The sequence below is a fragment of the Ambystoma mexicanum genome, chromosome 4q (genome assembly GCF_040938575.1).
Source record: "Ambystoma mexicanum isolate Mex_15411 chromosome 4q, UKY_AmexF1_1, whole genome shotgun sequence".
Classification (NCBI taxonomy): Eukaryota; Metazoa; Chordata; class Amphibia; order Caudata; family Ambystomatidae; genus Ambystoma; species Ambystoma mexicanum.
The window spans coordinates 1287146466-1287170526 of record NC_090928.1 but is presented as its reverse complement, the minus strand read 5'-3'; the positions used below and the strand labels follow the sequence as shown (position 1 = coordinate 1287170526).

The window sequence follows — 24061 nt, the reverse complement described above, 5'->3', positions numbered from 1 at the left end:
CTTCTCCCTGGCTATTCGGTTCCAGCAGCAACTGCAGTGGAATTTCAACCAGCTCCGAGAGGATGTCCAGGTCTTCTCTAGTCAAAACGAAATTGGAGTTTCAGCACAGCAGCAGGGCTTCACCGGGCAAACCAACGGTGCAGGAGTTGCAGCAAGCGACCTCAAGTTCTTCTTCAGATTCCTTCGTCCAGTGGTCGACTCTGCATTCCAAGCCAAAAAGCCTCGCCTTTTATGCAGGTTTCTCCCATTCATTCCAGCCTACCTGGCAGTCACCCAGCAGGGTGGCTGTCCTTGCCGGACAGCCCGCCAGCCAATCACCTAAGAGTGCATTCCTGTCTCCTAGGAGACGAAGCACCGGGAGTTTCGGGCACCTCCCTCGCTTCCTGCCCCCACCAGACACCCTGGAGCCACTCGTGAATCCCGCCAAAGGCAAAATAAACAGAGACCAAACCTTGTTTGGTGCACAGAGAAAATCTCAAGACGGACCTTTCCACAAAGAAATGGTGAAAAAAGAAGACCGGGGAAATGTTTAACAAAAATGGCACCCTTGGGTGCTTTTCTGCAGCTACGAACGCAGCCCGCGGTAAAAGCACACCACGGTAGTTAAAAGTAAACCACTGCCACCAGCCATTCATCGAGGAAAGGGTAACATAAAAGTGTTACATGAGAAGCTAGACAAAGGGAATACTAAGTAACCCCTCCAGCACCCTATTGTAAGATAGTGTGTGCTGAGTCTAGAAAGTTACAAATGTAAGTAAAGTCAGTTTCACTTTACTGCTCTTGGAAACAGTAGTTTATCCAAGAGAAGGTATTTAAACCTTGGGGAAATCTGAAAGTCTTCCCTGTGCTACTGCACTGAAGGTGCTGTCTGGCACAATGTAAAAGATGATGCCTATGGAATTTGTCAGACTCCACAACCAAAAGAAACAGTGTTCAAAATCACATTAAGATACATGAGAGAGTGGGGGAAAAAAGGGTCTCGCTCTCTCCAGGTTAAAAATTCAAGTGCTCAAAATCCTGCAAAGTTGCTGGGGGTCTCTAAGGTAGAGGGGAATTAGCACATTTCTGAGAATTCTCTCTAACATTAGGCCCTAGAATCTTACTTTCATAAAATATTGTGAAACATGTCCTCAGTGTTTCTGCATCCTCCTCCTAACTCGCCACACCAATCACAAACTTAGAATCATTGAGGTTCCTGCAGGGACATCATTTCACCAAAATGCTAGGGGTAGCGGAAGTGACATCACATGACCCTCTATCTCTGATGACATCACAGGAAGTGATGTAAACACACAACCCTTGACCTGACATCACGGGAAGTGATTGACCCCACCCCAAAGTGATGTCGTGGGAAGCGGTGGAACGCGACCTTTCACCCCTTGACAAAACAGGAAGTGGCATCATAGTTCCTAAGTACACTACAAAAAATATGGTTACGATATCGCTATAATGTGAGATATACATTTCATACAAGAATGGATCGGCATATGTATCGTTAAAATGAGTGTGTTTAGGCCCAGTCACTCCAGAAGCAAAGAGCCACATGGTGCTGGCCACAGCCCAGGATCTTGAATTAAAAAAGACAAAAGAAAAAAAAATCTTTACATTTAAAAAAATATATATTTCAGGGGTTGCAAAGGCGTCCACAGGGGTCGCAGTTGCAACCCCTAAATGACGTCCCTGGGTTCCTGCCCAAAGTAACGGAATAATCTTGAGGCTTAAGCCTTATTGAAAATAAAATATTCTGTGCATGATGGGCACAGTATCTACTTGCCTAGTCAAATGTTTATGGAACCTTGTTATTGACAGACAACCTATTCTGGCCATCGGCGTATATGAAGTCCGTTCTCATGGTGTAGTGGTCATTTTGTTTCTACTTGGGAATGATGCTCTATTTTGTTTGCATGGCCTCAGCATAATGTTTGTTTTGAAGTAGTTTGGTACAGGTCAGTTTTGTTGATTCTCATTGTGTTTCAAGGCGCAATAGCGCCTTGAAACACATTGTGTATAGGCGCATTATAAATACCCAATAAATAAATAAAAAATGAGTATTTGTGATAGATTGTTTGACGATGTGTTTCCTACAGGACCATCCATGGTCTGATCTACAATGCACTGAAGCTCTTCATGGAGATGAACCAGAAGCTGTTTGATGACTGCACGCAACAGTACAAGGCAGAGAAACAGAAGTGAGTATTGCCCTGCAGGTGTGATGAGCACTACTACCCGTGCAGATGCTAACCGTCAGATTAAGCGGATGTCTGCAAGAGCAACCAAAAGGGGATCTTGCCCCTAAATTATCAAACAAGAGGCAGGTCCCTGTGTGAAGGTGAGTGCATGTAAGACAGCCATCTGCTGGTGGGCCTTGCTGGTAATTGAAATTTCATCAGGGTACCCCTGAGGAATATGTGCACCAGAGGTTACTCCTGTTTTATGAGCAAACAAGGTTAACGGGTGTTAGGGAGAATTCTCAGAAATGTGCTAATTCCTCTCAACCTTAGAGACCACAGCACTTTTGCTTTGATTTTTTTAACCTGTAGAGCGCGAGACCCTTTTTCCCCACTCTCATGTATTTTTCTGTGATTTAAGCTCTGTTTCTTTTTGGTTTTTGGAGTCCTACAAACTCCATAGGCATCAAAAAGAGTGGAGAAGCAAGAGGGGAGAGCGAATACAATTGCAGAAGCCAGTAGTAACACATAATGTTGCAAGCCAGGATAGAAGATGAAGATGAAAATGGGAACAGCATGATTCACGGCCACCATGAGTACAAGATGCAAAGGAAGTCCAGCATGAGAGTTGAGAAAGGGATCTTCCACTACTTAGCAAGCCCCGCCCACCTGGTGCCTTCCTGCTTGCCGCTCTTTTCCCTACTTAAGGAGCCCTCCAGCCTCTTTTCCTTTGCAGCTGGGGAGCAGGTGTAAGTGGATCTAGGTCTCCTGGCCTAAGCACCACCCACCTTCTTAGCCCTGCCTCTTCCTTCCTGCTCTTAACTCTTAGATCAAGGGCGTCTAACCCGGGCGTCCAAAGCGAAGGGCAGTCAAAGAAAAGGGCAATTCCTGTTCGGACCAGGAGGATCCAGGGTCCGACTCCCTGCTAAGACAGCAGGTAAGCATGCACCAACATGTGTGTACACCCTCTGTCCCCACAGGCCATCCCCACCTCTCTGGTCCCCTCGTGTTGTTCTCTTGTGACCCCCACCCCCTTCCTGCACACAGGAGTCTGTCCTGATACATTCTGGTTTCACCATCACCATCTTGTGGTCAATGCTGGATTTTACTTTTATGGACTTCATTGATTCACGGTGCGTCACCCTTTCTCAACTCTCATGCTGGACTTCATTTGCATCTTGTACTCATGGTGGCCCTGAATCATGCTGTTCCCATCCCACCAAGACACCGGAGATTACTTGGCTGTATATTTTCATAAGTTAAACGCAGGGCACCAAACCCTGTGGTCTAAGGTGGTGGTGTTTACTACTACCAGGCTATCGTTCACAGTAATTTGAAACCTTGGGCTTTGCACCCAGAGGAGTGTCAACAGGCCTGCACTAAGTTACTTCTTCACCAGTTTAAGGCTAGTCCTAATACAGTCACTTGCTTTGAGGGCTTGTCTTAGCCTTCCACTGGGATTCCTACTTGGAAGTACTTTAATGATATTACTGAGGAATTCCCAGAGGTCCAGCAGCACTATTGGCTGCTGAGTCAGGTAAGTGTTTGATTAGGGCCTCCCACTTTCCTATTAAAAGGAGTCCTTCTTGAACATGAGCATTCCCAAAATGGTATCCTGTAAGAAAGTGCCAGATTTGAAAGATGAGCACTGCTCTTAGTTGGTTCCAGTGGCCGCAGGTTCCCAACCAGCAAACATGCCCACTCCCTCAAAAGGGGTATCTGAGACGCTTGAAGGCCTACTGCCCTTATTGATCCCGTGGCACCATGTCAGGAGAGTCGGACACTACTCACCAGCAGGTGGCTGATAAAGTATCTGTCCAAAAGACACACTGTTTGCCTTCTTCCAGCAGCGGAGTTGGACTCTTTTCAACCCAGGGATTCTTGGTCTTGGACATTTTGACCTGAATCTCCTTTTCTATTTGTCCTCAGCCTTGCCATTCAGTTAACCATGGTTGTCACGGATCTGGCTACTTTATCATGTGCTTGCTCTTTGGTACTATGCCCTGACTTTGGTACGTTCTGCCCAGGACTCAAGATATGTTCTAATGTGGGGTGGGAGGTTCATGTTCCGGGGCTCTGATCCTCCTCAGAAGAGCACATTTTTCATGTCCCATCTCCAATTTATGGCTTCCCCAGGTTTGAAGAGGTACGTTGTTGACCTTACTAAAGATAATCGTACTCCACCAGGACCTGGTACCAATGCATACAAAAACTTGGAATAAGGGCTTTGTTTCTCCCAAGTTCTCTTACCCCCTGACCCTTCCACCCCACAACCTATTACCGCTCCTCTGAGTTTAACTTGTGCATTTGGGTTCCTCCCCTGGGAACGTTACTTTGACTGGTGCAGCTCTGGTCCTGTTGGAACCACTCTCCGGATGTTGGCTATTACACTTTCTTCCAGCATAAGAAGCCGCTGGTTATAAGCCTGACATTGACGAGGGGACAAAAGAAGAAACCCACTTTTCTGCACAATCGTTTCTATTGGATTCCTTACCCTAGATAGATCTTCTCCTGCGCAAGCTGTCCTCTGGAAAGGTTGCAGCCACTAGTGGGTGGAGCACACTGCATCAGCTCTGCCCAGTGCTGTTGCATGCCCAGATGCTGGACGTGATGTTTCTGCCTGTACATATGGAACCAGTCTCTCGCATCACCTCAATTTCTTGTTTACGCACACTTGGTGGACTGTTTAGAACGCCATTTGGTTTAGCAATGATTTTCACTGTGTCATGCCTCATATCCTGAAGGCCTCCGCTTCAAGACCTACTTGGATTGTGGAGGATAAATGTCAGGATCCGATCACTGCAAGGTATGTCTTCATTGCCTTGGGGAGGACCACAACACAGAATAATGCAGACCCTGCCAGTACATGTATGGTAAGGCCCTATAGGAGCATGCTACTTAACTCGTCACTAAACTTCTCAAGGGAGGTGAGAGTACTTGTGAATGTTGCCAGAATCAGATTTATTTATTTATTTTGTTGCTCATATAGCTTGCCAAGCCCAAAGGCATCTGGGCACTTTCTTACAGAAAAGTTACAATTGTCACTCTGGTTACATATATACAATGGTCAAGAGGCATGGTAAATACAGTTCAAATACATTGTTAAAGGAACAACAATGTACTAAGTTACATTTGGGAGACCAAGGATGGATAGTTGGATATTGCTACGTTCCACAGGTAAGGGTGAGGGCGTTAATTACCCAGGCCTTGTGTGAAGAGGTGCATTTTGAGTTGTCTGCTAAATACCCAGAAGGACTCTTGTGCCGGGAGGGTGTTCCATTGCTTGCTAGCAATGGTAGGGAAGCTACTGCCGCCCGATTTTGTTTTGTAGCTTCAATCTTGGGGTTGGGAGGCGGTGCAAGTATGCTGCTTTTGTGGGCCTTGCACGGGCCTTGCACGGTTAGGAATTGTAAATTTGTCTGATACGTAGGCAGGGGCCACCCGATGAAGGCATTTGTGTGTCAAGGTTAGTGTTTTGAACTTGATTCGTTTTTGTACCGGTAGCCAGTGGTGTTTGTCTTATTAAGGAGATATGCGCTGATCTGGAACTATTGAGCGCAGCCCTGAGGGCATTATTTTGCAGCACCTGAAGTGTACGGATGTTTTGGATCTTCGTGCCGGCATATAAGGCGGTACAGTAGTCTAGTCTACTCAGGACTAGGGCTCTGGCCAGAGTGATAAAGCTATCTGGAGATAGGAATTGTCTGCATGTGTTGATGAGTTTGCAGGTTTAGGTCGTGGCTGAGGTGGTAGTGTTTATTTGTTTAGTGAGTGTAAGTGATGAGTTCAAATAAAAACCTAGTGTTTTTACCTCGTTGGAGACTTTGATGGTACTACCATCAAAGTTAAAGAATTTAAACACATAATTTAGTTTGACAAGCCTGAATTGATAGCCTATCGGGAGCAACTCTGTCTTGTCGTCATTCAAGCACAACCCGTGATGCGCCATCCAGGCTTAAATGTTGAGATAAATGGCATTGAGTGTGGCAGTGTCTGAGTAGTGGTCTCCCGTGATCTGTATGAGGATCTGGGTATCCACATAGAAGAAAGTGTAGGTGACACCCAGATTATCAAGACGGTTAAATAGTGGGTTTGTAAAGATGTTGTACAAAATCGGGGAAACACATGATCCGTGGGGTACTCCACATGAGAAAATGGTGAAGGTTCTTCCGCTTTTGGGGGAGAAGACTTTCATTATTCTGTCTTTTAGGAATGATTTTATCCATAGGGTGGTGTTTGGGGAGAACTGAGCTGCTGTTTGCACAGGATGTTCTGGTCCACAAGATCGAATCCACCCGAGAGGTCCAGGAGAAGAAGGGCTAGCTTCCCTTTGTCTTTCAAGTTGTCCGTTTGGACTTTCAAATCTAGGAGTGCAGTTTCTGTCCCATGCTTCGAGCAGAACCAGACTGACATAGCCCTAGGATGTTGTTGGCTTCAAGGTATTTCTGTATTTGAGTGTAAGCTACTCTGTCTAGTATTTTCAGAAGAAATGGTACTGTCGTTATTGGGCAGTAGTACGTGGGAATGTTTGAGTCGAGGGTAGGTTTGTTTAATAATGGTAATACCCACGCATTGTTTAGGTCCGTGGGGACGCAATTGTTTATAAACGAGGCGTTGATGAGATTGCTGATGAAAGGGGTGAGTTGGGGTTGCGCAGTCTTTAATGACTGTTGGTGGGCAGAGGTCACCTTGACGATTTTAGACTCAAGATGATTTGGAGGACTTCCGAGTTAGTGACCTCCGTGAATTCAAATTGAGGCACTTTATAGTTAGGGGCATTCTATTGAAGACCAGGAAGATTGGAAAGTTTAGCTAGCCTTTTTTTTTCTTTTTTTCTTCAATTTTAGCTTGGAGTTGCGTAATTTTGTCTTGGAGAGCGTTCAGTATGTTCAGACACCAGCTTGCATTCTTGTTGCAACTTTCCACTGGGAGAATCAGGATGTCTAGTTCCCTAAGTATTGAGAAAGGTTCCTTAGTTTTTTAATTGGCCTTGGTGATTCTGTCATTATACAACTTACTTTTTGTAAGGAGTAGTTGTTTGCATTCTCTGGCGGCACTGTCGAAATGATTTTTATTTAGTGCTGTCAGTGACTTCTTCCAATGAGATTCCGCCTTCCTTTTAACCTTTCTTAGTGCTTTTAAGGTTGGGGCGAATCATCCATTTAGGTGGGCAGGTTGTTTGGCTTTCCTTAAGGCAAGTGGAGCTAATTTATTTATGGCTGCGAGTATGGTGTCATTGTACTGTATCGTCATTTTAGTCGGGTCAGAAGAATTATGCGTGGATTGTGTTGCCAGGGCGGGTTGCAATAACGGGAGTGAGTTATTGGCCGTGATGTTCCGGTTGTTTCTTGACAGAGCAGCAGGGGCCAGTTTTTGGAGATTGCTCTGGTTGATCTTGGTATCGATATTGAATGTAATGCGGTGGTGATCAGACCATGGGCTGGGAGAGTTCGATAAGGTGGCCAAGTTGCAATTGATATCCGCAAGCCAGTCGAGAGTTCGACCATTCACATGAGTGGGGTTGTGGATCCTATGCAAGAAGCAGAGTGCTGACATGGTGTTGGCCATGGATAGATCGTTTTTGTCAAGTGGGTCGTTGAGGCCCAAGTTAAAATTGGCCAGTATTATTGTTTGTGATTTCGGTTTGGCATTGGAGGAGAGGATTTGTGTTATCTCGTTCTCAAAGGCAAGTACAGGCCCTGGTGGTCTGTAAATGAGGTGGATATTGAGTGTGGCAGTTGCAGATAGCAACATTTTTACTGATGGGAGTTCACCTGAAGTGATGAATGACAGAGGTCCCTCTCATGTTCAGGGACGTTTTAGCGATAATGGCAATGCCTCCACCTTTGGCTGAGGGTCTGTCCATCCTACAGATGGAATAGTTATCAGGGACGGCGAGTGAGAGGGCAGGGTCAGTTCGGCGTGGAGCCAGGATTCTGTAATGGCTATGAAGTCTAGTTTATGTGATAGTGTCTGCAATGTTTAGTGCGTGGGCTGGTAAGGATCTGGCGTTGATGAGGGCTTCTAGGATGTTGTCCGGTGTGTTGATTTTCGTGTGGTGGAGGTTGGGTGGGTGTTTACTGTTGCAGACAGTTCCGAGTGTTAGGAATTCGTTCCTTGTTAGGGTGGTGGGAGCATTGAAACAGGAAGTGTGTCTAGTGGGCTTCGTTCTGGTTTCTAGGTTGTCGTTTGAGTTACAGTGGACAAGGGCGACTGATGGGATGAATGAGGCATTGCTGGGTTGCCATGGATCCCAAACTGCTTGTCGTCGTTTTGGAAAGCTGTTAGTGGGATGTGGGTCGGCCAGGTGTAGCGGGAGTCTGGTAGGTGTAGTGGCATGGATCTGGACTGGGTAGTCTGCAGCTGGGCAGGGTTATGGCATGCCTTGCGTGAAAGAGGTGTTTAATAAGTGTGGTGGACATGTTGCTTGGTTGTAGGCAGGCTTAGGTAGTGGTGGCACCATCTGCTGAATTGGGGTGGGAAGGGTACGTAGGGTACTTGGTTTCTAGCGGTGGTTGGCCGTGTATTTGGGGCTTGAGCCCTCTCTGGCTTTGGGGTGCAGGGGGGTCTGCTGGCTGTAGCACTGTTGTGGGGTCCTTAGATCATGGTACTAAGTGCGGGTATCAGCCTAAGGTGCAGTTTCGAGGTACTGGTAACCGGCTGGGGCACATCTTCAGCAATAGTGGTAACAGGCTAGGCCACAGTTCAGTACAGTGGTAGCAAGCTAAGGCACAGTTCAATAAGGTGGTAGCAGGCTAGGGCACAGTTCAGTATAGTGGTAGCAGGCTACGGCACAGTTCAGTATAGTGGTAGCAGACTCGGGCACAGTTCAGTATAGTGGTACTATGCTGTCCATGGTCCAAAACCTCTTGCATTAGTCCACTCTTTTCTGGTGGGAGGGGAATGGTCCCTATTTGTCCCTGTGTGGCGTCTGACTATATCTGACACTAGGTGTCCAAGTCGCTCCAGTTCATCAGAGCAATGCTTTACACGTGTGTGCGGTGTGACGATTCACAAGGTGTCATCAATTCTGGTGTCCAGACATTTGGTCGACCTAAAACTGGTCGAATGACATTTGGTCGAAAACCAAATGGTCGAATTTTTTTTTTTAATTCTATATGTATTTTTCGGGTTTTCGTTTTTTACAAAAATGGGTTTTTAGAAAAAAAAGGGGGGTGGGGGGGACCCCCCAAAAAAAAAAAAAAGGTGAAAATAAAAAATTTGACCATTTGGTTTTCGACCAAATTGGTTCAACCATTTGTCTGGTCGACCAATTTTTTTCGACCAAATGTCTGGTAACCATCAATTCTCCCCAGGGGGGAACCCTTCCCCATGAGACTAGGGAGGTGCGGCCGCTACCCAATACCCCCCAAACCGCAGGGGTGGTTTAATGTGGGAGAACTTTATGGGGAGGAACCTACCCACAGCTGTGACAAGGACGATCACCTAGTTTTCAGCCCATTAAACCGCATCACTTCCCAACCAACATTCCTTAGCCCCCTGCTTCCATACCAAGCCATTTTATTGAGAGTAAGCCCATGTAAGCCCCCGGATTACTACTGATGCAGAGCACCTGACATTCTTCCCCTGGATACAGAAACGTAGGGCTATGTGAATGTATATCCCTGCACCAAACAGAACATAAGTTGCACCTCATTATTGGTTATCATCTCATTGGACAATCATTATCTTATGAACACAGTTCTCCATGTTCGACCACTGTCGCAGCGTTGATGTCAGTTATTTTGTTTATGCCATCAAGGATATTAACAAAAACCCAGAGCTGTTACCCAATATTACTCTGGGCGTCAAGATCCATGATTCATATGTCGATGCATCACAAGCATTATACAACACTTTGAGCCTGTTAACAGGAAGAGATGAGCCAGCCCCTAACTACACGTCAGACCCGAGAGGTCCTAGCTGCTATCATTAAGGATTTATCATCAGAAACATCACTCGCTATCGCAACACTCAACAGATTCTACAGGTACTTGCAGACAGTAAAACACTGATGTTCCCTTGTTACCATGTCCACTATTTCCCAACATCAAATCCACTATTTGCCACATGTACTGAGACTACTCCAATACTCTCATTGTGTCATGACCAGAGGTCACATATTCCAAACTGCATAACTACTAAATGCGCGAACGTCACGTAGACCTGGACTCCCCTCCACAATGCAGGACTCCTGCGGCCACAACACTGCGTATGGAGACCGCAAGGGTCCGCTGGGAACACCTGGCTATAGCATGAGCGGTATGAGCAAAATTGAAAAGGGGGAAAAAAAGAAATTTGAAAAATCTGCTTTTTTATTTTCCAATTGTGTGATTGTGATGGTACATTTTCTGCAGGCAGATCCACTGCCTGGAAACAATCCATGGCCAACAGTACTGCGTGTAGCAGGCTGATCAGAGGATGAAACCTATGAGCCTACTAACATCACAGGCTCTTCGCGGCACTTCCTGCCCAGACTAGGAAGGCACCTCAGAGTCCCTTCTCCCACCTGCTACACTCCGATTGGACTGCACAACCATCTTTTGGCCTATCAGGGTGCCGGCAGGATTTAGCCGGCCCCCCTCTTCAAAGGCCTACATCTAAGGCCCCTATCTGTGCCTGTCTGGGCACGGGAGGGCCCACACCTTCTTACCTACTCTACAAGCCTCTATGCAGCCTTCTGTGATCAAGCTGTTTCGCCATGAACTTGAGTGATGTTCCTCTCTGCTTCCGCACTTGAGTAATGGCTGAACTTTCCACTTGATCCTCCTTGACCCTTAACTGTACCCATCTGCCTTTCTACCTTAGCCACCCTACTTTCTCACTGCATTCTGTGTCCTCAAATGAAAATTTGTTTTGCCAGTTTTTTCATTTTAAAATCGAATCTAGTTGGGTGTGCTTTACACCTTGCATGCTTTTGTGCACTGCATGTGTGATCCTTTTTAAAACTGAATCTTGCACCCCCATCTATTGCTCTGCATTTTGTGCCCTTCTTTTACTACTAGGCTACCTTGGCGTACAGGCCAGGACTGTGCAGTGCAGTCCTTCCCCACCCCCATTTTTAATTCTTCTTTCATCTATCCTCTGCCAATTTATGGCACTCACCATCTCTCCTATCTTCTCTAACTGCTACAATACAGACCAAGCGGTCTGTGGCGGTCCGTGTTGGGACGTGCAAGTGCTACAAAATTTGCTGTTACTTTTGAGTTACAATGGGAATTGCTGAAGTTTTAGATGCAATTAATGCTGCCAGAAGTAAGTTAAACTCCAACTGCCTTATCATGCTATGCCAAGGTAGGACGTACTTGGGAGAGGGCGATGATATGCATATAGCAGCCGCACTAAACACACAAGGAGGGGATATGCCTATTACTAGTTCCTCTATAACCCCGAACTCTGCTGTCAGGGCTGTCCCACACCACAAGGACGTTATCAAGGCCCGTGGTGGGGAGGAGGGACTCATTTAATGCAGATGAAAGAGGCTCTGCTCCTGGTGTTGGAAGGGCACGCCACTGGGACAACTAGATCAAGCTTAATACAGTAGACTTTACACATTGATAATGTGCATCCCTCGCATCTGGTTACTGCTGATGCTTCTCCCACCCGTGAGGTTGCTTACAAGGACCACGAGAGGGAAGGCTTCGCAATCCAGTCTGAGAAGGCACAAGAAACAATAAGGCAGAGGAACTCAATTGCAGATCAGCCTCATGCATGTCCTCAAACGAATCTGGGTGACTTTATTAAAGCCGCTCCCACGAGGGATTGCAATTGAATAATAAAATGTTTGGAAAGTGAGACGGTCTACTTACTTGCTGGAGGATTCTGGTGCCGAAAACCTTTGTAGCTGATTTTGGGACCCAGTACGTCCATACTGGTATGACGGGTGTCTCTTGCCTGTGCTCTGGTTGGCCTTTTCGAGTGCTGGACGTCCTTCCCGGGTCTTCATCGTCATGCTGCTTGTCCTCATCTGCTTGGGTCAGACCTTCCATCCTGGGATCATTTTCAGGGCTGTTTTACTGCTTCTTACTGCATTTTACCTCCAGGGTCTTGGTTTTGGAAGAGTGGGAGCCACACACTCTCCCTAATCTGTTTGGGCCAGGCTGTCCTGGGCTGCCGCCACCACCACCAACGTTGTCCTGCTACAGGGGTGGTTTTGGCTGGTGTGCCATCCATGTTTGCCTGCTGAGCTGCCTGGGGTCTGCCGTGTGCAGGTTGCTCCATTCCCCTGGAGCCATCTCCATTGCTGATTTCACTTCTGTGTGGCGGTTTCCACTCCTGTCAAGGAAGATTGTTCTCCTTTTGGGCTTTCAGGGTAATCGTTGGTTCAGTGTAACCCGGGTGACCAGTCCTTCATTTTACTGTTTAAAGAGAAGCGTTTACTTACTGAATTGTTCTGCCTTTTTAGAACCGTGTTTTCAGGAACCAGCACTGTAAGTACTTACCTCTCGACCTGGGTTGGTGGGTTATTCAAGGTAACCTTAGGGGTTGCTGTGGTAGTTGGGTTCCGCTTTTCCCCATTAGTTAATATTGTGGTGTGTTTGGGGGGGGGGGGGGGGGGGGCATGGCTGAATCCTACTGCTTCTGTGCTCCTGGATATGCTTAGTTTTGAGCCCTCATCTGTATCCCGTCGTCTTGGTCTCCACTGGTGTCCCATGGGGGGGAGACCGCTTGATTTTGGGTACCTGTGGGAAGAAACTGGGACTTACCCGACTTCATCATAACCGCTTGTCCACTTAATCCAGTAACACTGTATTGAATCTAATAAGTAGACCGTGTTCTAGTTCCACGAGGCATTTAGTTAAATCACCTCTTGTCAGGTTGGAGAGTATCTGATATCCATCAGACCAAAGCTTAATCACATTCTTGCTTATATAGCAGTTTACATGAGGTGCTCTCAGTCCATTAGAGCCGATTCTAGATCTGTTTGCTGAACAGACATTGATCATGTGGCTCTTACAAGAGCAATCTGTGAGGGCTCCGATACATTAGCAGATCACCCTAGTCAGAGCATCCTTTATAAATGTGTTGGGCTAGTGGATTGGGCATTGCCTCTTTTCCTGCTCTTGCCCCTTACTCCTACGTCCCGTCCCCTTTCCTCCATACTTATGGGACATTCCTCCGTCCGTGTGGGATGGGACCGAAGCACTTTGTAAAAAGCATAACATTTTTCAAAAAGGTGTCCTTCCTCTCTTTTTACGCGGGGTACCGCACGCGGCTGTAACCCCGCCCTCCTTAGCTCCGCCCAGCGCATCGCCCATCAGTCCTTTTCTCCGCTCGATCGGGACTGGACACACTTTAATCTTCGGAAGATTTTTTCCTTCCAGTGTCGTTCTCTCTTGCTCTGGCTTAGTGGTTGTGTAGTAGTCCGTCTATGCCGTTTCAGTTAGACTTTCCTACTTGTTGTTCTTGTCAGCGACGCTTCGCTAGGGCGGATCCCCATCCTCTTTGTTTAGAGTGCTTGGGTCCGGACCACCGGTGGGACTCGTAGTATTACTGCGACTCCCAATCGATCCGGTCACTTCAACGTCGTTTGGAGCGGTGGGAGGAGGTCTTTCAGCGCGCTCCCCCATTGCATTTTCTGACGTTCATCGAAGAAAAGAAGAAACGCCCGGTGAGTTCTTTACTTCTTAGAGCACCCCGGCCGGGGGACTCCTTCCCGGGGTCTTCCCGGTCTGGGAGGAGCTGCAAAAGCTCTATTACCAGGGTTTGCCCTGAGGTGCCTTCTAAGCCTAAAAAGTGTACCAGAGTTTTCTTCGAGGGCCTCTGTAAGGGGCCTAGTGACACCGGATTACTATCCAAAGCCCCTCCTTTGGGGGCTGTTTGTGAGCCCAGTTCTACTGTGACGGCGGGTACCGCTGCTAGTTTCGAGGTCTCTTTGGCTGGAGCTTCCCATAAAAACACTGGGGTACGCCCTGAGGTCTCAGTCGAGGCTGTCAGCACCGAACGAAAGTTCGAGGCCCGTTGTGAAGGGGCTTTACATAACAGGCTCGGGTCCGAGGCCCCTCGTTGTGAGGCTAGGGTGACCAACAGTTCTGAGAGGCCTGTTAAGGTCTTGTCGGTGAGATGTGTTCCTCATCGCTCCCGTTCAAGCAGTGACGCCAGACGAGTTGAGGAGGCACGGAGTGAGGTCTTGGACTGGAATTCCTCTGTTACAGGCGGTGCCGAGGTCCTTCCGTTGAAGGCTTGTCGGGCTGACAGCATGTCTCAAAAACATTCTAGCCACACAGTACCGGCTCGGCTGAAGTTCCTTGTGTTAAGACTAAGATGAAGACCCCTGACCTGCCTGTGGAGGCCCCTGTCTCACTTCCACATGTGTCACAGTTCTCCTCAGATGCTGAGAAAATGGCAGCCGCTTCTGTCAAAACTACAGCGGCCATTTTGGATACCTCCCTAACAACTAAGCCATTGTCTCACGGTGTGGGGAGTGGATTTTCAGGTGAACATCGTTTTCCTTGTGCACATCCTTTTCGTCCAGTTTATGACTGGAACACTCGGATGCCCTTAACGCACAATGTCTCGCTCCCTGAGGCATCAGTGCCCTTGATTTATGTGGACACCAGTGGTGCAGGGCCCTCTTGCCAACCCTCTCCCTTGCGCCCCTTAAGTTACTCCGCTCATGAGAGGCCTCCTCCAGTGGCACCTTAATCAGCAGCGGAGGACGTCTTTTTCAGCAAGTTTCAAAGACTTATGCACACGGACCCCATGAAGGAGTATTTCTTAGGCTTGTTTAGGGAGATATGCGCCCCTGCGCCGACGGTCCCTGCCGTGGCACCAGTAATTCCGGTGGCACTGCCTTTACCGGCCATGCCTCCACCGGCTCTTCCTTCCTTGCTTCCATTGTCCCCAGTGGACAAATCTCTGGTGGTGCCTGATGTGACGCAGCCTGACCCGGAGGTGTCTGACGCTCAGGGGGATCAGGACAGCGATGACCAGCCCCACTCTGTCAGAGCCTTTCACGACCGGATGCTGAACATGTCTGTTGGATGTTCCAGTACCTGAGGCACCTGCTCTGCAGGAAGGGGTGCTTTCGGGGGCTTTCACCTAGTCTCCTACGGAGCGTACCGGCCTGTTCTTCCAGAAGGACGTTTTGGCCGAGGTCCGTAAAGTTCGGGGAAAACCCGCACTCTGGACTGTTTGTCAACAAGAAGATTGATGTGCGTTATAGGCTCCATTCTTCGGAAGAGGTGGCTTTAGCGGTGTGTCCACGCCCCTCCTCCACGCTAGTGTCTGCGGCCACATTTCAATCCAGACCTGCAGCATCATCTTCAACGGCTACACAGGCTCTGGCTAAAGAGGACAAGCTTCGTGACTCCTTGGGAAGGAGGATTTTCGCTAATTCAGCCCTGCAGTTACGTCAAGCGAACGCGGAACTGGTATTAGCAGGGCCGAATATGAAAATGTGGAAAGGTCTGTCAGAGTTTGCAGAATTTATTCCCGCTGATAAGCTGGAGGATTTTAAAGCGGGTTTGTCAGGTGCCAGGGTTCTGGCGCAGGATAAGCTGGTGGCTACGGCGCATCATGTCAACACCTCGGCCCGGGGCCTTATGCTTGGCATGGACACCGCTCGTCAGGCTTGGCTGCACGCCACCAAGTTCTCTAAAGAGGTGCAGGATAAAGATCTGGACCTGCCCTTTAACGGCAAGGAGCTTTTTCATTCCACAACAGACGTGGAACTGACCAAAACTAAGGACAGCACTCAGACCGCCAAGTCCTTGTACGTCCTGGTGAAGCTGCCTTTTAGGGCACAGAGAACGTCCTCGTAGCCTCGGCAGTCCTCTGGTTTCAGGGTGTTTCTGGACCGAAGGTCCCACAGGGTTGATACCCCATTGGGAAATTCCCGCCGACGGCAGCAACAGAGCTGGTTTTTCTCCCGTTCCTCAGCCGCCTCTTCAGGTTCAGTTGGTGCTGCCACCGAAAAACCAGCTAAATGAAGTTTCTCTGCGCTCGCACGAGACCCCGGTAGGAGGACGCATTGCGTCTCATTGGGAGGCTTGGCAGACCATCACGAGGACCGGTGGGTCTTGTCAGTCGCTCAGGTGGGCTTCTGCTTACCCCTTCACCCTACCCCACCCTTCAATCCTCCCTTCCAGCAGTCTGGGTCTCCCTCCCTTAGAGACGAGATTCAGAAGTTACTGGAGTTCAGGGCGGTGGAACCCGTTCCCCTAGGGGAACGAGGGAAGTGATTCTATTCCCGGCTGTTTACGGTGCCCTAACCCAACCAGGCTGGCCTGCGAAACCATCCTAGACCTTTCCCAGTTCAATCTCTATCTAACCCAAGAGAAATTCAAGATGATGACGCCCTGTCATATAAAGTCCTCTTTGCAGAAGGGCGATTGGCTCAGCGTGTTGGACCTCCAGGATGCGTATATGCATATACTGATCTTGAATCCACATCGTTTTTCCGTGGGGGAGGAGCACTTCCAGTTCTGAGTGCTCCCTTTTGGCCTCAGCTTGGCACCGCGTGTCTTTACGAAGATGTCGGTTATCGCAGCTTATCTTCGGCTTCAGGGTATCCATGTGTATCCGTATTTGAACGATTGGCTGCTGCACAGTCCTTGTCCTCTGGAAGCCTCGAGCAACCTTCAATCTCTCCTCCAGCTCTTGTTCCACCTTGGGCTGTCTGTGAACTGGTGGAAATCCTCCATGACGGTCTCTCAGGACCTGAATTTCTTGGGTTTTCGTTGGAACACGATCGACTGCAAATTATACCTGACCGGGGACAGAATGACATATCTGGTGGCCGCGTGTCAAGTCTTTGCGCAGTTAGAGACTATGTTGGCCTGGTGGTTCCAGAGGCTTCTGGGTCTTATGGCCTCGTGTGTATTGGCTCTTCCTCTTGCTCAGCTCAAGATGTGGCGGATGCAGATGGCTCTTCGGAGTTCTTAGCATCAAGCTGTGGATCCGGACTCCAAAATGATATCGATTCGAGCTTTCATGAGAGCGGACCTTTTGTGGTGGTCGTCTCTCGGCACTCTATCGGTGGGCACGTCTTTTCTGGACCCTGCTCTGCTGGTGACAATCACGACGTACTCTTCCCTTCTGTGGTGGGGTGCGACGTTGGACCTTCAAGTTTCCGATCTCTGGTTGCCCCAAGACAAGCTCCTCCATATAAATCATCTGGAGCTCCTGGTGATCTTCCTGGTGCCCAAGGCGTTCAGGCCGGTCATTATCAACCAAGTGGTCCGTGTCCGCACTGACAATGTGGTGTCCATGTTTTACATCATCAAGCAGGGGGGTACCAAGTCGCTTCCTCTTGTGGATCTTGCCATTCAGATTTGGGAATGGGCAGTTCAGCATGGCATCTGGCTGGTGGCTGTGCACATCCCAGCCCAGCTGAATGTTACTGCAGATGCCCTCAGCCGACAGACGATGGTCAGCTACGAGTGGGAATTGAAAGTGGAGGTCCTTATACAAATATTCCAGTGTTGGGGCAGTCCAGAAGTGGACCTCTTCGCAACATCGGCGAACGGGAAACTTCCTCTGTATGCCTCCAGAAACGGGCTGGGAGCCTCCTCTCTGGGAGATGCTCTCGAGATTCCTTGGCACAACATGAGGGCCTATGCTTTTCCGCCTCTGATTCATCGGACGATTTGCAAACTGAGGAACACAGTGAACTGTTCTCTTCTGCTCCTAGCTCTGTGGTGGCCGGCCAGGTTCTGGTTTTCAGAGCTTCAACATCTGTCGGTGTGTGCACCGATCAGGCTTCTGTTGGTTCCCGACCTGTTTCACCAGAGAGATCGGCAGCTGTGGCACCCCTCCCCACAATCGTTCAGCTTGGCGGCATGGTGTCTGAGTTCAGATCTTTAGAGCATCTCAACCTGTCTGCTGATAACATGCGCATTATTCAGGCAGCCAGGAAGCCCTCAACGAGGTCTCAGTTCAAGAGCAAATGGCTTTGGTTCTGCCACTGATGCTTAGCCAAACAACTGGACCCCAGGGTGGCTACGATTGACACAGTGCTGTCCTTCGCAGAGTCGGGCATCCATGTCCTCTCATGCAGGACTTATCTTTCAGCTGTTGCCGCCTACTTATCTACGCACCAGTGCTCTTTTTCACTATCAAATCCAGTGATTAAAAGGCACTTTATTTATTTATTTATATGTTTACATAGCGCTGCAGCCCGCAGGCATCAGAGCGCTTCACAAAAAGACAGACTGGAGTATAAAGACGGGACAGTCAAAATCACATGTAGCAGACATTGGAACAGAAATGAGCTAGCTGGCTGGCGGGAATAGGAATTTTATTTAAAGAGAAATGTCTTGAGTTGTTTTCTGAAGATTAGATGATTAGTTTCCAATCTCAGCCCCGGGGGGAGTTTATTCCATGTGAGGATTGCCTTGGTCGTGAAAGCCCTACCTAATCCTTTAGCTTTTTTGGTAGGGAAAACTCGCAGGAGGCCAGATTTATTGGACCTCAAGTTGCAATGTGATTCATACCACACAAATTGCTTTTTTAGGTAAGTTGGTGCTTTTCCATATAAGCATCGGTGTACTAGGGTAATGGCTTTGAATGTGATGCGATCCTCGATCGCAAGCCAATGTAGGTCCTTTCTGTTTTTTGTGATATGATCTCTCTTGGAAGTATTAGTGATTATTCTGACAATGTTGTTCTGCACCACTTGGCATTGTTTTAAGCATTTATTGCTTGCGCCAAGGAGTAAGGAGTTTCAATAATCTAACCGGGAAAGAATTGTGGCTCTTGCTATTGTCGCACTATTTTGTGGGCTCAGTAAGGGTCTGATTTTTTTCAATAGTTTCAAGTAATAGCGACAATTCCTTTTGAGGTAGGCAGTGTGGGCTTCTGCTCCCAAGGATGCCTGAAGATAGACGCCTAGAGTTTTGACTTTTTCTGCTATATTAGACTTTGCGGGTCTAATGCGTCTTTACCCTCCTGTTCGCAAACCGCACCCGACGTGGGATCTGAACGTGGTCCTTACGGCCTTGTGCCATAAACCTTTTGAGCCAATGGCTACGGTAGATCTTAAGCACCTTTCGTGGAAAGTGTCCTCCTTTCACCCGTGACTTCGGCAAGACGTGCGAGTGAGCTCCAGGCTTTGTCGGTGGAGCATCCCTTCTTGGTTCTCCACAAGTATAAGTTTGTTCTGAGGATGAATCCTTCTTTCCTGCCAAAAGTGGTTTCTGAGTTTCATATAAATCAGTCTATTTCTTTGACAGTCTTCTTCCCAAACCCGGCTTTGGAAGCCGAGAGCTTTTTGCACTGCCTGGATGTTAGAAGAGCTCTTAAATTCTATCTGGACAGAACATCTGAATTTAGGAGTTCTTCTCAACTATTGGTGACCTTTGGTAATCCAGTGTAAACAGGCCTCCAAAGCGACTATCTCCAGATGGATCGCTGCCTGTATTATGGAGTCTTACACTGTTCAGGGGCTCCAACCTCCTAAAGGGATGTCAAAGGTATGTCCCCTGCGAGACCATTGCAAAAGCGGCTGTCTGGGCCTCCCCATCGGCTTTTTGTAAACACTACTGTTTGGACCTGAGCTCCAGATCTGATGCTCAGTTTGGCCAGGCTGTGCTAAAAACCCCTTTTCAGTAGGGGGTTTCCATCCACCCGTAGTTCCTGTGAGATTGCTAGGGTATCTCCCATAAGTATGGAGGAAAGGGGACGGGACATAGGAGTATGTTACTCACCATAGTGACCACCTTACTCCTAGTCCATAGTCCCCTTTCCTCCATACGCCCGCCGTCCCCTCTAATAAGGTCCCTTTATTATTGCTTAAAGGTCTCTGACTTGGTGATAGAAAAGGACTGATGGGCGATGCCCTTGGCGGAGCTAAGGAGGGCGGGGCTACGGCCGCGTGCGGTACCCCGCGTAAAAAGAGAGGAAGGACACATTTTTGAAAAATGATGCTTTTTACAAAGTGCTCCGGTCCCGTCCCATAAGTATGGAGGAAAGGGGACTATGGACTTGGGAGTAAGGTAGTCACTACAGTGAGTAACCTTATTATTTTCACCTCTCCTCGCTTTGTCAGGGATGGCCTTGCTGTTCTAATAATGGTGTACAATGATAAATGGGGCTCGTCACGAAGAATGGAACTGTACTAAATAATCATGATTCACCACCAAAGTATCGTCATTGAATATGTGTATTGAAAAGCGGGAGGATATGAGATGAATCCAATGTAGTCATCACGGATACTGCAGCAGTGCCAGGGGGCGGCAGCCGCTACTTGATCCTAACCTTGGGGGCTACATTTATAAGGGAGGATCACATTGGAGCAGAAACTACTGGGGAGATGTCATGGCTTCATTGGATGAGGCGTGGTATCCCCTTTGCGTATGAGGAAGACCCCCTGATGCCCAATACCCAAATGGCCTTTTACCAGGTGTTTGTTCCCCCCTCCCCCTTTATGGAAAATGAAAAAATCTTTCCCAATATCATTTAGGCCAAACTCCCATCTATGATTTGAAGCATAAAGGCTCCAACAAAACACTTTTTCCTAATTCTCCTTCATTTAAGACCAATTTTTCATATGGAATCATTGAAAGTGATTCTCCAAATACTATGCATCAAGTAACCTCAATAGACTCCAACGACCACCAGTACTGAGACGAGGAGCATGAAGGAATTGATGCAAGGCAACAGGAGCCTCAAGCTCAGTGATTGTGCTAGTAGTTTGGTGAAAACACCTGTGCGCTGGACATTTAACAATGGCCACCACACTACGCGAAATGGTTCAGGAGAAGACACTGCATCTCCCGCAGAGGCGTACAAATGTTGGAAGCACAAGCTGGTGTGGCGTAGCAGTGGAGGTTACCAGCAGAGAAGTAGAGTAGCATAGTGCGAGCAGGATGTGCCATGGAGACGTCAGGAGCTGTGAGAGAGTTCCTGGGTGCTCGGCAGCTCGGAGAGGCAGCGTCATCCTTACCGGGACTTGAAAGGAAGCAAGTGTGCAGGAGTGGACCCGCGAGGGAAGCCAGAGAGGGAGGATATGATATGGCATTTATAACGCGCCTATAAGAGTGTTTCAAGATGTGACGAGGCGCAGGAGGGGGAACAGAGAGACGATGGAGACAACAATCCTACTAGACCAGGTGTCATTCAGATCTCGCAAGTGCATGGGAAGGGGAAAAGGGGAAAAAGTGCGGGGGTGGGGGAGACAGTGCAGTACATGGGATAATAGAATAAATAATAAACAATAAGTAAAAAGTGGGGACCAGCAGTGCTGATAGTGGGACTGTAGGGATACAGAAAAAAAAACAGTCCTCCAAGTGCGGGTGTTGCCAGGAGGCAGTGCAGGTGTACGACTGGTGGGGGAGGGGACCTGGGCCCAAGATCAGAGGGTGGCCAGGTAACCAGTGCAGTTTCAGTTTCAGCAAGGAAATTCAGCAGGGGAGAGAAAGTAGGAGCAAAGAGAGAGGTTTTGAGGTGCTTCCGGAACCGGAGATGGTTCTCCTGAAGTTTCAGGGAGGCTGTTCCAGAGAGAGGCCCCAACTGAAGAAAGAGATCTACCCCCAACTCGTTACTTGGAGAAGCGACTGACCCTGAGGGAGTTGGAGGCGGATGAGCGAAGAGTTCGAGAAGGATGATATTTAGGAAGTGAGAGTTGAAGGTATTGAGGCCCCAGCCCCCAGAAGGCCTTGTGGACAATGCAGAGGGTTTTGAATTTAATCCTCGCAGCCACTGGGAGCCAGTGCAGAGATTTCAGTCCTGGAGAGCTACGATCCCTGGGCTTGAGGCGAAGGACAAATCTCGCAGTCCTGTTCTGGATGAGTTGCAGAGGGCGGAGAGTAGAAGCAGGCAGATTTAGAAAGAGGCTGTTGCAATAGTCCAGCCTAGAGAGAACCAGAGCTCTGGAAAGAGTGAGCTTCTGGGGGAAGGAGAGGAAAGGAACAATACTGTCATGGCCACTAGTCATGGGGCCAGTCCGTCCTCATCCCTGGGGTCCCATTGGACCCAGTCCTGGCGCCTCTGGCGCCAGGCTCATCTGAAAGTGTGCTCTGCACACTCGAGGCCCAGGGCGTGTGCAGCTGGGCCAGGCGTGGCCATGGATCAGAACTGGAATGCACCTGCTACAGGCCCAAAGAAGGGCAAGGTGGAGTTGGTAGGCAAAGCTAATGGGAGAGGCCTGAACCAGCCTGTATAAGGCCAGCCCATCCATGTGCCCTCGCTTCGCGTTATTCTGCTTCCAAGCTAACGCTCTCCGATGTACTCACCGGTGCCTCTCTGGATCTTCTCAGCCTCCTCCTGAAGATTCTCCTGAGAACGCTTCTTACCTGCAGTCTTCCACCCATCTCTGAGAGTGTCTTCACTTCAGCTACTCCATCGCTGAGCGCAGCGCGCTTCTTACATGCTGACAGCCTCTCCTGCAATCTTCATCGAGACACAATTCTTCGTCGTTGGCAGGCACCTACGAGGAAACCAGAACACACAGGTTAGGACTCATATGCATTTGCATGGCCGCATAACACAAGAGACTAAAGCGCCCTTATAAAGACCATCTTACCTGTCACTGTTGGAACTCAATCAGCCTCCAAGGTCTCCCGGATCCTCTTCGATCCAGATCCTCCTCCCGAACCTATGGAAATAGAAATGAGACATTGCAAGAATTACTTTTAAATCGAAATACTAACATTCTAAATCGTATAATCATACTAAAGACTTACCCATAACGTGGATTGGTCACAGCTGGTCTGGGTCAACACCCTCACGGACCAGTGAAGTAACTTGGTCCATTCAACGCGCCCTTGCTAAGGAAAGCAGGATGGATAGCTGTTCATCACTAAATTACAGGTGAGCGTATATGGGAAAGTTCTTGCCCACCGTATTCTGGCACGCAAGGGCTGGGGGAAGTCACGATACCCCCACTCCATACTCATTGCCTCTCCTCTTCACGCAGGGGGCAACACCCAGCGCCAGAGCCGCAGGCCCAACCAATCTCAGAAGGGGAAGATGATTTTGAGGAGCCAGTTCAAAGGAGGGCTCCAACCACGCCTCAACGCCCCCGCGGAAGTCAGGTGAGCTTAACAAATGCCTCTGACGAGGTGCAGCTGGTAGTGTAACTTCTTATAGATGTCTAAGATTTGAGAGAAGGAGAGTGTGGAATCAAAGATGACCCCATGGTTTTTAGCCTCATGGTAGAAGCAGGAAGAGGGCCAAAAGAGGCCGGGTGTGCCGATGAGGAGAATCTCAGTCTTACTGGCATTAAGGCAGAGATCGTTGGCAGCACACAACTCCTGGATAGCAGACATTCAGAGATGAGTGAGAGAAAGGGAGAAGGGCTGGCTGAAGCTAACCTGAAAATGAGTTGGGTTTCATCCGCATAGCACTGAAAGTTGTGGCAGAGAGCAGCAATGCAGTGGGCACGAAGTGCCAGGTAATGGTTGAAAAGCCAGGGAGAGAGAGATTAGACCCCTGGGGAACACCACATGTAGAGATAAAGATAGAGGAGAGGACATCGGAGATAACAGTGGGAAGCAAGTGGCAGAGCTAAGCTGCGTAAGCGCGAACAGGCCCGAACACGCTACACAGAGCCGGTGAGTCAGCCCAAACCAAGTGGGAGCCCTTGGCATTTTGGCGACCGTGCCAATGACAATTTGAATGTTCTGAGATTGCCAAGACAAACAATAAGAAGATAGTTTGCGAGTAAGAATGGAAGAGTGCAGACCCAAACCCCAATAACATTTGAATGCTTGAAATGCAAATGTGGGGAAACCCTTGAACAAACATTAAAACAGATAGATACACCAAACCAAGAACGGTATATGCAGTTTTGGAAATAGAGGAACTGAAGTGCAAGAGAAGTCCTGGCAGGAGAGTGCACCAGGCAGTTGGAGTGTATAAAGAGTCCTGGCAGGGGAGTATACCAGGCAAATTGCAAACCTACAAGAAATGTCAAGAGGGGACAGTGTTTGTTAAATAAGGGCGGCACTTGT

The 24061-nt window shown here is 48.5% G+C and overlaps 1 protein-coding gene across 4 annotated transcripts in view; it reads left to right on the top strand.

Annotated features, from left to right (window-relative positions):
- PPP2R5D (protein phosphatase 2 regulatory subunit B'delta) overlaps positions 1–24061 on the top strand; it is a 741061-nt gene that overhangs the window by 630484 nt on the left and 86516 nt on the right. For 2 of the 4 annotated variants that reach the window (XM_069608915.1, XM_069608913.1), the window contains exon 13: positions 2088–2189. The exons of the other annotated variants lie outside the window; for them this stretch is intronic. In XM_069608915.1, the coding sequence (XP_069465016.1) occupies positions 2088–2189 (102 nt within the window). The remainder of the gene's footprint in view (positions 1–2087; positions 2190–24061) is intronic. 4 annotated transcript variants of the gene reach the window in all.